We start from the raw sequence: 12,571 nt of genomic DNA, 5'->3' as shown, positions 1-12,571 counted from the left end.
AAAACAAAACAGTGATGTCATAACTCCTAACGTAACCCTTTGACCCAGTCACATTGGGCGTAACACTTGCAACTTGACATGCTCCATCAATCCAAACGACCATCTTTCAATCCCATTTTGACATGTTCATGTATGTGTTTTACCTTTTCATGTTTCAACCACAGTTGTACCTTGTTTAGATAAAAGGTAATGTTTTTTGCTGCTGTATGAACTGTTGCTCAGAGAGTTTTTAGTAACTGTTACATCAGAATATATAGGCCTGGCTTACTTAAAGGTTTGGGTTATTTTCTTGTATGAATGAATGATGAAACTGTGCCTTATTATGGAGAAGTTCTTGGAGAGGAACAATTACAAAGAAGATTTTTGTCAAACTCTATTTCCCTTTGAAATTGATGTGTACCCAACTATGAAATTATTGTTTTCAGTTAGTAGTACGGCACCATAACTGACTCCATATCCTCCTAAATCCGGCTGACCACATGACATCAGCTTTTATTATTTCTCTGCATGTTAATTTTAGGTCCTGAGTACGAGGAGGTGGAGGTGCATCTACTGAGGGAGAAAACTGGCTTTGGGTTCCGCATCCTGGGGGGAGACGAGGCCGTGCAGGCTGTGAGTCCGGACGCCCGTGACAAGGCTCGTATGGGACGGGCTGGACCACACACATATTTAACCTCATTACACCCAAGCCTAATCTTACCTCCACCTACTGCAATCCCACGCTCTTCATCCATAAGCAACATCCAGCACCTTGCAAATATATTCAAATACATTCATATCTTTTGACCTTTTCCACCTCTTCTCATGTTATACCTACAGACTTCAGTGTATTTAAATCAAATTTTGCAGAGACACACAGCTCAGGTGGAAGAATTTGTTGAGAGGTCACCTGTTAGTCGTAGAGTTTACAAATCTGAACTGGAAGTGGAATGGAAGATTGTCAAGGAGAAAGCAAAACATTTCCCACAAGCTACATAAGGAACGTGAAGAACATGTGGAAGAATGTGCTCTAGTGGGATAGGACCAAAATTGGACTTTTAAGTTTACATGCAGAACGTTACGTGTGGTAGAAAACTAATACTACACATCACCCAGAAGAACACACCATTCCCACGAGGAAACATGGTGGTGGGGGTATCATGCATTGAGGATGCTTTTCTTCAATAGGGACCAGGAAATCTAGTCAGATTTGATCGGAATATTGATTGAGCTAAATACAGAGAAATCAATAGTTTAGATCAAAGCATATGCATGCGATAAAATGGACCAGTCAAAGTCCAGCCTTGAATCCAATTGAGAGTATGGAAATACTTGAAATTGGATGTTTGCAGATTCACTCCATCCAATCTAGCTGACCTGAGGTATTTTGGAAAGAATAATGGGCAAAAGTGTCAGTCTCTGGATGAGTAAAGCTGGTAGAGGCCTACCCCAAAGGCCGCAGCAAAGGGTGATTCAACAAAGTCTTGGCTCAGGAGGGCTGAATGCAAAGACACCTTAACATTTTATTGTTTGTGAAACTTTTTAAAAACCATGTATTTCCTTTAAGTTCAGTCATTTGTTTTTGTGTGTTGGTTTATTACATAAAATCACTATAAAATACACTGAAGTTTGTGGCTGTGACATGACAGTGTGGAGTAGTTTAAGGGGGATGAATACCTTTAGAAGGAGCTGCATATTCCAGCTACACAACGATTTACACACAAGCACTCTAATCCTCTAAAAGCTCACTGCCTCCCATACAAAAGTAATGACTTGCTAAGAAAACAGCATGACTGTAGTGCAGAGAAGTTGTCTGCAGAATATTTGGAAGGTTAACTATGGCCCTCCATTTTCGTGTCATTCCACTGTTGCCTCCTTCTCATCTTCTTCACGTTCATCCGCGCTGCTAATATTGATTGTCTTTGAACAGATTGTTATTGGCGCTATAATAGAGAACACTCCCGCTGAGCGCGACGGACGGCTCCGACCCGGGGATGAGCTCATTTCAGTGGATAAAAACGTGGTTGCTGGGAAACCGCACAAATACGTCATTGACTTGATGCACGCGGCCGCCCGCAATGGTCAAGTCAGCTTGACTGTGAGGAGGAGAGTGCAGATGCCTGGTGAGGACATGTTTTATTTCTTTTTTTATTTACAAAGACTGGAGAACAGGCTGCTCAGTTCACTGGCATCAGATTAAAAAACATGACTTGGACAAGACGCACATGCTGACAGACTGTGTCCAGGATCGGCATGTCCTTATCAAACAAACCTTTTCTGTGGTAGGAGATCATACATGTATAATCAAAACCAGATATTTACATCCACTGTTTAACAACATACATTACTTTTTGTTCTCACTATTAGACATTAAATCAGGCTAAACCTTCTTGTTTGAAGTCAGTTGGGATTACCAAAATTATTCCTATTTGCTTTATGCAAAAATAATAAGAGATTTGTTTTTTTTACTTTTTTCAATTAAGAAGTCACCATGCCATAAAATTACTATGGTTTTAAACTTCACAGGTCTTGTTCATCCTTGGGTAAATTTTTCAAATGCATAAAGATCCAACATTCCTCTGTTCAAGCATCTATGTCAGTATAAACAACATGGGAATGTCCAATCATCACACGGTTCAGGAAGGAGACAGGTTCTGTGTCCTAGAGATGAAAATGTTCAGAACATAAGCAAGATGCTGGCTGAAGCTGGTAAGAGTGCCTACTTTGACATGAGCTATAAGTCCAAAAGCAACATAAAAACCCAGATTCCAGTTTGCAAATGCATCTAGGGCCACAGACCTTATTTTTTGAAGATATGTCCCCATGGTCTGATTAGACTAAAATGTAAGTGTTTGGAGGAAAATCTGGAAAGCTTGCAAGCTGAGAATCACCATGCCAACTGTGAAGAACAAGGGTGGCAGCCACATGCTATAGGAATGTTCTGCTGCAGGAGGGACTGGTGCTCTTCACAAATGTAATGACCCTAAGCTTACCGCCAGTTTAGTTACAAAGTAGCTTAAAGATAACAGAGTCAATGTTTTGGTGTGGCCATCACAAATGTGTGATCTCTCTTCTGGGCAGTGCTGAAAACATGTGTGCGATCAAGGCGGCCTACAAACATGACTTAGTTATACCAGTTCTGTCTGGAGAAATGGGCCAAAATTCCAAGCAAACTATTGTGAGAAGCTTGTTGAAAGATACCCTAAACATTTGATGTAAGTCACATAGTTAAAAAAGCAATTCTACCAAACACTAAGGAAATCTATGTAAACCCCTGAATTAAAAGAAAGTAATACAATTATTTTCAAAATCTCTCTCTCATGTATAATTATTTTGGCATTCACCAAATAGACATAATTATGGCTTTCTTAACCGACTTAAAACAAGAAAGATTTTTTTCTCATTTAATGTCATAAACTGATAAACAAAACTTCTACAATGTATGTGGGAATTGGTTTCAACTGTATTAATACTTTTTCCATTTTGCAGCAAGTTTGTGATTATAGCACTTTATATTCTGTTTTACTTTAAAGCACCATTGACAGACAGGTTGGTTTTACAGTTACAGTAGCTCTTTTTCTCTCTTTTCCTTCAGGAGAGCCTTGTCCAGTAAATGGTCGCAGTCCTGGTTCGGTGTCGACACAGCACAGCTCTCCACGCAGCGATGTAGCCTCCGCACCGGTCCCCAATGCTGCAAACGCTCCAGTTGCCGCCACAGCCCCGGAGGGATCTGCTCTGCAAACCAGTGATGTGGTTATTCACCGCAAGGAGAACGAGGGCTTTGGCTTCGTTATCATCAGCTCCCTGAGCAGACCGGAGAACCCCACAGTCATCAGTGAGTTCATCCTGCATACGAACCTGAAGTTGGCTTCCGATTGTAGCGTCCAATTTGGCAAACTGCCAAAGGGCAATTCCACCTACTTTTTGACTACTTGAGTATCTTTAATCTGCTCTAGTTTTAAAATTACAATACTTAGACTCTTCAAATCTGGACTATCATTCTACACTAATGGAATCTTTCAAACCCAGTTTGTGATTTGTGAAACCTTTATTTGATTTGTGAAAGTTCAATAAAGGACGCTTTCAATGCTTTTTTGCATCCAGACCACATTAAAACTGGTCCAGCTCAAAAAACTACAATACCTAAACTCTTCAAACCTGGATTATAATATTCTACACTGATGGCAAAATTAAAAAAAACAATCGAAAGGGGCTAACGTGTTTCTGTTTTGCAAATGTCCATGATTTATTGTGGGTTTGAATTATCAGATTTTAAAGGTACTTTTTTATCAGCACAATAGGTTGATGTTTATGAACATAGATCAACAGTTCAGATTGATCACTTATCAGTTAAGAATGGCATACAGTCTCATGAACCCCAAAGACAGGGAATCGGTTTTGCTACAATATCAGATTTATATTACGGAAAAAGACCCAGGCATTAACACTTTATCTTAATATCTGACATCCTTAAGGGTTGTTTACTTTGTTTCCAACTTCAGAAAGAATTATTCATTTTTGTAGTATCCTACATTGCATGGTGAAGCATGAAAAAAATTATTTTTGTTACTATTTCCAAATAAATCTGAGATACTTTTTTTAAAGGCCATGCTTTTTATGGTGGCATAATAGTATGAGCCTCTGACAGCATAGTAGATGTAGTTAATGTTAGTTAACATCTTTTTTGTTTGATAAAAAACATTTTTACAATTTAAGCTAATGTGGGCATTTTAGCTAATTAAAAGCAAATGAGCAGTTATTCGCATCATAGATAGTTAATTTTAGCTACCATGCCAACAAGTTGATGTTATATTAATTTTTTTTTAGAATTTTAGCTAAAGACACAACATAGGTTGCTGTTTGCATGACTAATAGTGTTGGTTAATGTTAACCAGCTTACTGGCTAATGCTAACATATAAGGGTCTTAGTAGCATTTTTGCTAATAATAGCTTAATAGTAAATGCTAGCATATTAACTAACTTTTGCATGGTAGACACTGCTCACCATTAATAGCTAACATGCTAATGTTTGCATTTTAGCAATTGTTACCATTTTAGTTAAAAAGCTACTTTTAGCATAGCAATAAAAATGAGCTATTATTGGATAACAAGGTATTAGATTATTAGCTAATATTAGCATACATTTTGCTCATACTTACCTATTGATAGCATGTTATTAACTTTAGCATGTAGAGAAATGTTTGCTATTTATCTCCAATAGCTTAATATTAGTATTTTAATTAATGTTAGCATGTATCGCTTAACATATAAAAGCTACTGTTAGCAAAGCAAATAGTGTTGGCTATTGTTGGTTTGCATGCTATTAATGACTTTTTTAGTACATTGCATGATAGCGTACGTGATATGTGCATGATACCCCACTTTAGAATAATAGACCAGTTTTGTTGTTGATAGCAACATGCTAAAGCTAGCTTGGAATTTTTTTAATTTTGGTTTGATTAATGTAAACGCTGGTTTCAGATTACAAAGGGGCAATAAACTCCATAAATTAATCATTTTAAGCCTATCTCAGCAGTAAAACCTTTATTAAAGTTTTGGATAGTATGCATCAAGTGGCAGACACTATCAACATTGCTTTGCAACTTTTCTACTTAGAAAATCTAATGCAATTTCAGAAATACATAGCAAAAGACAAAACTCCAAATTGGCTGATCCATCTGCATTCCAACTCTCATCTATGGTCATGAGATCAGGATCATGAAGAAAAGAGTGAGATCTTTGTTTAAACTGACTAAAACAAGCTTCTGTCCTTTCTTACACTGAGCTAAATTGATAAAGAGAATCAGTCTTCCAGGGGAGCTCAAAGTAAAGCAACTGTTCGTCATTTATATTGAAAGAAGTCAGTTGAGGTAGACACCTTCCTTGAATAAGATCCAGGGGTAGGTGCAGAAATTTCTTGAGGCTAAAAATCTCATCTTGCCTGGGAATACTTTTCAATCCCCTGCGAAGACCTGAAATATGTTGCTGGGGAGAGGGATCTCTGGGTTTTCCCTTTCAACCTGTTACATCCTAGTGGATGGATGGATGGATGGATGGAGGGATGGAGGGATGGATGGATGGACGGATGGACGGATGGTAGGACGGACAGACGGACAATCACCTTGTTGAGGATATGATGCAGAATATTCTCAAGCTTTAAAGTTTAGAATTGTTTTGCATCAGAACTGATATTTCTGTTTTGTCTGATAGTGAATAGAGGTCTTAAACAAAACAATTAGTATATTTTTTTGCTAAAAAACAAAAATAAATATTTCAAAGCTTACATTTATTGATAGCTTTGAATAATTCTAAACAAATAAATGAGTGCATTAGCAAGAAGATGTAATGATAACGCAATTGGTTTCCTTAAAAAACGTCTACGCACTTCCACAGTCTGAGGCATTCGGGTTTAAAACAGAAAATCTCCTAATAATAATGTTTGGTTTTTGACATCTCCATTGTCAAAATTGCCAGTGGCTACAACCTTGTTACTGTTTGTGTCCAGCTGTGCCTCACAAAATTGGACGCATCATTGAGGGAAGCCCTGCGGACAGATGCGGGAAGCTGAAGGTGGGGGACCGAATCCTGGCTGTGAATGGACAGTCTATCATCAGCATGCCTCACGCGGATATTGTCAAGCTCATCAAAGACGCTGGACTAACAGTCACACTGCATATCATACCAGAAGAAAGTAAGTTTCCACATGTATGAGAATTAATCACATTTTACTCAATTGTTACACTTCTTTTTGTTTTCTAAGAAAGCAGTTAGTCCTCTTTGCCTCATATAAGTGGCTGAAAAACATTTCAGATTGAGAGGAGGCAGCTAACACCCCTAAACATACAACCAGATCTAGAATAGAATCGTTTAGAATAAACATTTGCATGTGTTCGAATGACCCAGTCAAAAGTCAGACCTTTGGTAAAACCTAAAACTTTATGTTTACAGAGGCTCTCCGTCTAGATATGCAAAGCCGGTAGAGACATACAACAAAAGAAGGGCTGAAAATGCATGGCACATTTTCCTACTTCGCTATTATGCTGTATTTTGTCTTGATTACATTAAATCCTAATAAAATACATAGAATTTTGCTGTTGTAACGTCACAAAATGGGAAAAGGTTCAAGAGGAACACTTTTGGATGGCACTTCGTTTTAACTGAAGTCAACAAGTCGGTGTGATTTTCTTTAACAAATATATTAGCATATTTTCAACAAATGACATATTTTCTCACCTCATTTTTCTGCTTTCAGTCGTCTGTTTTTACCCTATTCCTTCAGAACTGGCTCTTCTGCTTGGGTTACGTTTTGCTTTAATCTTCTTTCCATTACAGGTTCCCAGTCTGGACCCAACTCAGAGAAGCAGAGCCCCATGACCCAGAAACACAGCCCACAGACCCAGCCCAGTCCTGTAGCCCAGCCAAGCCAAGGAGGCACCCAGTCAAGCCAAATGGCTGTTCAGTCTGGCCAAACGACGGCTCAGCCGGGTCAAGCATTGGTCCAGCCTGGTCAGACAGCAGCTCATAATAACCAAATGGTCGGTGGGCCTTCTGCACCAGCAGCCTCCCAGTCTACACCAGCCGGAACCCAGCAGAGCCCGGTCACCCAACCCTCTGGCCTTCCTCCGCAGCTCTACCTCCATGACGGCAGGTGAGATGGCGTAAAGACAAATTTTCAGGGTCTTGGTGACTTCTTTGATACTGTCTGAAGGAAAAAGACATGAGATTTCTACAGGTAACAGTTAAAGATTCTGTGCAGAAGAGAGAATTTCTTCTTCCGCTTGCATGCCAGAAGGTTCACAACGAAAAACGTGTGACTACAAACAGTTTTGTCCCAGTCAGACTCTTGGTCTCAGACCGGCCTTGTTGCATAACACCACTTAGCGCCTAGTGTCTGTGAATAATTTACCATACAGTATTTCTTTAATAATTCAGAGGCACCGCAATCAGGCCGTGTTACATGTCAAAACTGGGAAAGTGTGAGCTGTTGCTTTGATAGGTATGTAAGTCCCAGTTTAGGACTCAGAGTAGCACTCCCAGATCTGTAAATGTATACTAGTTTTATGAAAATAAACTGACAAAACTTTAAAACTGGAATTCTTATTTCCATCCTTTATCTCCATCTGCACGCATGCAGGAATTCTTACCCACCATTTTCCTGGTATGTTAGATATTTCTCTACTGATAAACCTCTGGTGGACCCCACTGAGGCTATTGCTTCTTAAAAACACTGCTCTCTTTTGTGTGACACAAAGGTCAGCTGTAATTTTGTTGCTGATTTTCCTTCTTTCAGGTCAGAGGTAAAAGCAAGACAGGACGTCAAACCAGATTTCCGTCACCCTCCATTCACCGACTATCGGCAGCCTCCCGTGGATTATCGTCACCCTCCGGTAACTGACTACCGCCAGCCTCCAACACTGGACTACCGACACCCGCCTGGCCTTCTGGACTTCAGGCAGCATTCTGCAGCAGCACAGTTCCCTTTGGGAATCCCTGCTGACTTCAGACCACAGGTAGAGCCAGAGCAAGAACTATCTTTCCTTGTTTGATAGATTTCCCTGATTTGTATGCACATTTGTAGCACACTGCAGATTAATTGATCATAATTATTGCTTTTTAGCATAGTAATTATATGCAGTAGTTAATGGGAGTCTTCGTATTGTTCTGCAGGACTATGATTATTTCACAGTGGAGCTGGAGAAAAGTGCAAAGGGTTTCGGCTTTAGTATTCGTGGGGGAAGAGAGTACAGCATGGACCTGTTTGTGCTGCGGCTTGCAGAGGATGGTCCTGCAATACGAAACGGGAGGATGAGGGTGAGATATAGCAAACTCAAATACAATTACAGACAGTAATAGTTGCAGTGCTTTGCAAAAGTATTCATACCCATTAGACATACCCACATTTTGTCACATTACAACCACAAACGTCCATGAATTTTATTGGGAATTTATACGATAGACCAATTCAAAATAGTGCATAATTGTAAAGTGGAAGGAAAACAAAATAAAAATCTGAATCATGAAACATGCATTTCTATTTAGTCTCCTAGGGTCAATACTTGGTAGAACAACCTTTTGCTACAATTGGAGCTGCAGGTCTTTTGGGGTATGTCTCTACCAGTTGTGCACATCTAAACATACACAGGATTTAGGTCTGTACTTTGACTGAACTATTGTAATATATGAATGTACTTTTTATCATTCCATTGTAGCTCTTACGTTTCTTTAGGAGTATTTTCCTTCAGAAAGATGAACCTGTGCCCTTGTCTCAAGTCTTCAGCCTCCAACAGGTTTTCTTCCTGGAATTCCCTGTATTTAGCTCCAACTGATTTCCCATCAAATCTGACCAGTTTCCTTGTCCCTATGCAGTGTCCACTAGATGGCTTGTGGCAAACTGTAAACAGGACTTACTTTCAACAATGGATTTTTTCTTACCTTTTATAGCATCCATATTTGTGGAGTGCACCACTAATATTGTCATGTCAACAGATTATCCCGCTTCAACTGTAACTCTTTGCAGATCGTTCAGAGTTACTGTGCATCTCCTGGCTACATATCTTTTAATACTTTCTGTGTAGTCTGTTTAGGCGGACGTTGATGTCTTGGTAGGTTTAGAGTTGTCCCATAATCTTTTTATTGTCAGATGATGAATTTAACATTCCTCTGTTTACTGTTCAAAGCCTGGGATATTGTTTTAGAAGAATCAGAATCAGCCAAAGTTTTGTGTGCACAAACAAGGAATTTTATTTCAGTTCCACAAACTCACAGTGTGTACAGACATTAAGCAGAAATATTTAAACTTTAGAGGAAATAAAATAAATAGCAATATGTATATTCAGTATGGGTATGTACACACAACCTTTTTTCTTCTTGTTTTTTGAAGACGAGGTAAAATAGTGCAAATATGCCTATTTAGCTCACTACTCTGGCTGTAAGGTGTTCCTCAGAGAGATGTCCTGGGGAAAGAAACTGACTCTTTGTGCTGGTGACTTAGGAAGGTAAATGGTTATACTAAATTTTAGTTAGAGGTATCAGATTAAACGCAAATACATTTGCATGCCACACGTTACAGTAAATGTTTAATAAAAATTGATAAACTCTTTGTGTTTGTCTACATCCTGAATATTCCAATAAAATACATCAAAGTTTGTAGTGGTAATGTAAAACATGAAAAAGTCCAAGTGGTGTAAACATGTTTGCAGGGTACTGTAATATGCTTAAGAAATAAGTGATATAAATCAACTTTCTGATTAGCCTGAAGGCTGACTGTGTTCAAAAGGAAGTCTTTCAGGGATGAACAGAGGCTGACAGGAATGGACCTTCTCCTCTGTGTGTGCGTGTCTGTGTGTGATGGTTGTGTGTGTGCTTCTTACAGGTGGGGGATCAGATCATAGAGATTAACGGAGACAGCACTCGGGACATGACTCACGCCCGTGCTATTGAACTCATAAAGGCGGGAGGCAGGCGGGTCAGACTGCTGTTGAAGAGGGGCACAGGACAGGTCCCGGAATATGGTGGGTTTTCCTGGCACAAGGAGAATTCCCTAAATGGCTCAATCTTTCTACTCCAACTCCCAGTTTAGCCTCTGACCTGACCTCTCTCTGACAATAGATGCATTTTTTGCCATTCTTACCAAGCTTTCTCCGTGTTTTGTTTATGAAATTCAAATCAAACATTAATAACTTGTTGCATTTTATCCTTGCTTTTCTACTCTCTCCCTTGAATTAAGCTCATCCTCATATATCAAACTATTTCTTATCAAACTGTCGGTACGTCTCAGTAACAGCCTTCAAGTACTGTAACCCATCTGCTTTAAGTCTAATTATTGGTATAGGCTTTTACTTGCCTTCCCTCAGGAATGGTACCTTCCAACCTCTCCATGTGTATGAAAGGTGACACACTAAGCTCCCCCTATTTCTTCCTAATGGGCCACTCTAAAGACACGGTTCGTTGAAAATTGCATGTCTCTCTTAACATGCACACTACTCCGTGTGCTTTCTGCATGCTTAGGAATATGTGATCATTAATGCATGGCTAAAATCACTGCCCAATGTGAATCTACATTTCTGGCCAGATGTTTACATACATTCATCATTGAATTTTAATGTCATATTAATACTACATTCTCTTTGCAGGATGTTGGAATTTATAATGGATTTTCTCAAATCCACACAGAATATAGGTTATACACACAAGCTTAAATATAAACATACCCTCCCACCTATATTTGGTTAAAGGTCCTTTAGTGAGTTGCACCTCAGTCACAACATATTTGTAGCTATCAGCAGGTTTCTGGCATAATTCTGGCTGCATATTTGACCTCTGTTCTTGGCAGAAATATTTATTTAAATTGGTTGGTTTCCTGGCCTGGACCCGGCCTTTAAGTACAGAACATAAATTCTGAATGGGGCTGAGGTCAATGTCTTGATGTTGGCATATCCATATCCATTGCCAGTTTAAATGTGTGTTTGGGATCATTGTCTTGTTGGAACACCCAGTTGTGTTCAGGTATCATCCCTGAACTGCTGAAGAAGAACCCAGGAACTACCAAGAAGTCACTGGAACAAGAACATTACTCTAATATAGACTAAAAGGGTCGCAAACAAAAATGAAGCACTTGCCCAAAATCAACACCATGAAGGTGTCATTACAGACAAACCAGAAGCCTAATGGAGCAAGATTTTATTGTTAGACGAGACAAAGATTGAGCTATTTGGCCAGAATGAACACAAGCTCACAAGAATGTTCGGAGGAATCAAGGTGAGGCTTTTAAACCTAAGAACACTGTACCAGCTATCAAGCATGGTTGTGGCAGCATCATGCTGTGGATCTGTTTCACTGCTTGTTGTACTGGTGCATTACACAAGTGGGTATAACCAAGACAAAGGAGGACTAACTGCAAGTTCTTCAACTTTACTCAACAGCCTAAGACACGGTGGGAGTTCCAACAGGACAATGACCCCAAACAGGTCAAAGCTGGTTTTGCAATGGATATAGCAGGATAAGATTAGGTTTCTGGAATGGCCCTGAACTCAACACTTTTAAAAATTCTGGATTGTTCCACTGCAGAAATCAATACAATTTAAATGCATCCTACCAACTCTGTCAAGAAGAAGGGCCAGAACTATGCCAGAAGCTTGTAAACTACACAACGTTTGTGATTGAGGTCCAATTTGCTGAAGCACATATAAACCAGTATTAGTGGGAGTGTGTGTGTATATATTTGTTCATGTATGTATATTTTAACCCTGTGTGGAGAAAATTCACAATAAATCTGAACTTGTAATCCTAATTGTCTAAAATTTGTAGTTGTATGTTGTTTAATCGTTCAACCCAGAAACAAATTAATGACCCAAATGTGTCAGTAACAGTCTAGATGAATGGATGTAAACCTTCAACCAGAACGTGATGTATCTGTGTGCAATTTGGTTTGAAAAGAAGTTCAGATCTTTGAATATTCCGCGCAACTAAAATATCTATAAGTATTTGCATGCAGCTTGTTCTTGTTTTCTTTTTCTTCTACTCTTAAATTCCCTCTTCGTTTGCAAGTGCATGATGGTTGTCCTGTTCTTTCATCCAAATCCGCTAAATTTTC

The 12,571-nt window shown here is 39.2% G+C and overlaps 1 protein-coding gene across 7 annotated transcripts in view; it reads left to right on the top strand.

Annotated features, from left to right (window-relative positions):
* The window catches only part of magi2b (membrane associated guanylate kinase, WW and PDZ domain containing 2b), a 146,920-nt gene that overhangs the window by 129,870 nt on the left and 4,479 nt on the right, over nucleotides 1–12,571 (top strand). For 2 of the 7 annotated variants that reach the window (XM_047352691.1, XM_047352657.1), the window contains 8 exons: nucleotides 521–636; nucleotides 1,910–2,102; nucleotides 3,551–3,814; nucleotides 6,485–6,670; nucleotides 7,312–7,627; nucleotides 8,270–8,489; nucleotides 8,647–8,790; nucleotides 10,352–10,490. In XM_047352691.1, the coding sequence (XP_047208647.1) occupies nucleotides 521–636; nucleotides 1,910–2,102; nucleotides 3,551–3,814; nucleotides 6,485–6,670; nucleotides 7,312–7,627; nucleotides 8,270–8,489; nucleotides 8,647–8,790; nucleotides 10,352–10,490 (1,578 nt within the window). Of the gene's footprint in view, nucleotides 1–520; nucleotides 637–1,909; nucleotides 2,103–3,550; nucleotides 3,815–6,484; nucleotides 6,671–7,311; nucleotides 7,628–8,269; nucleotides 8,490–8,646; nucleotides 8,791–10,351; nucleotides 10,491–10,832; nucleotides 10,922–12,571 lie in introns of all 7 variants that reach the window. The other 5 variants (XM_047352684.1, XM_047352698.1, XM_047352678.1 and 2 more) reach the window with 5 other exon arrangements.

This window comes from Girardinichthys multiradiatus, chromosome 2 (genome assembly GCF_021462225.1).
Source record: "Girardinichthys multiradiatus isolate DD_20200921_A chromosome 2, DD_fGirMul_XY1, whole genome shotgun sequence".
Lineage (NCBI taxonomy): Eukaryota > Metazoa > Chordata > Actinopteri > Cyprinodontiformes > Goodeidae > Girardinichthys > Girardinichthys multiradiatus.
The sequence above is the reverse complement of the archived record's forward strand: the minus strand, read 5'-3'. Positions and strand labels throughout refer to the sequence as shown.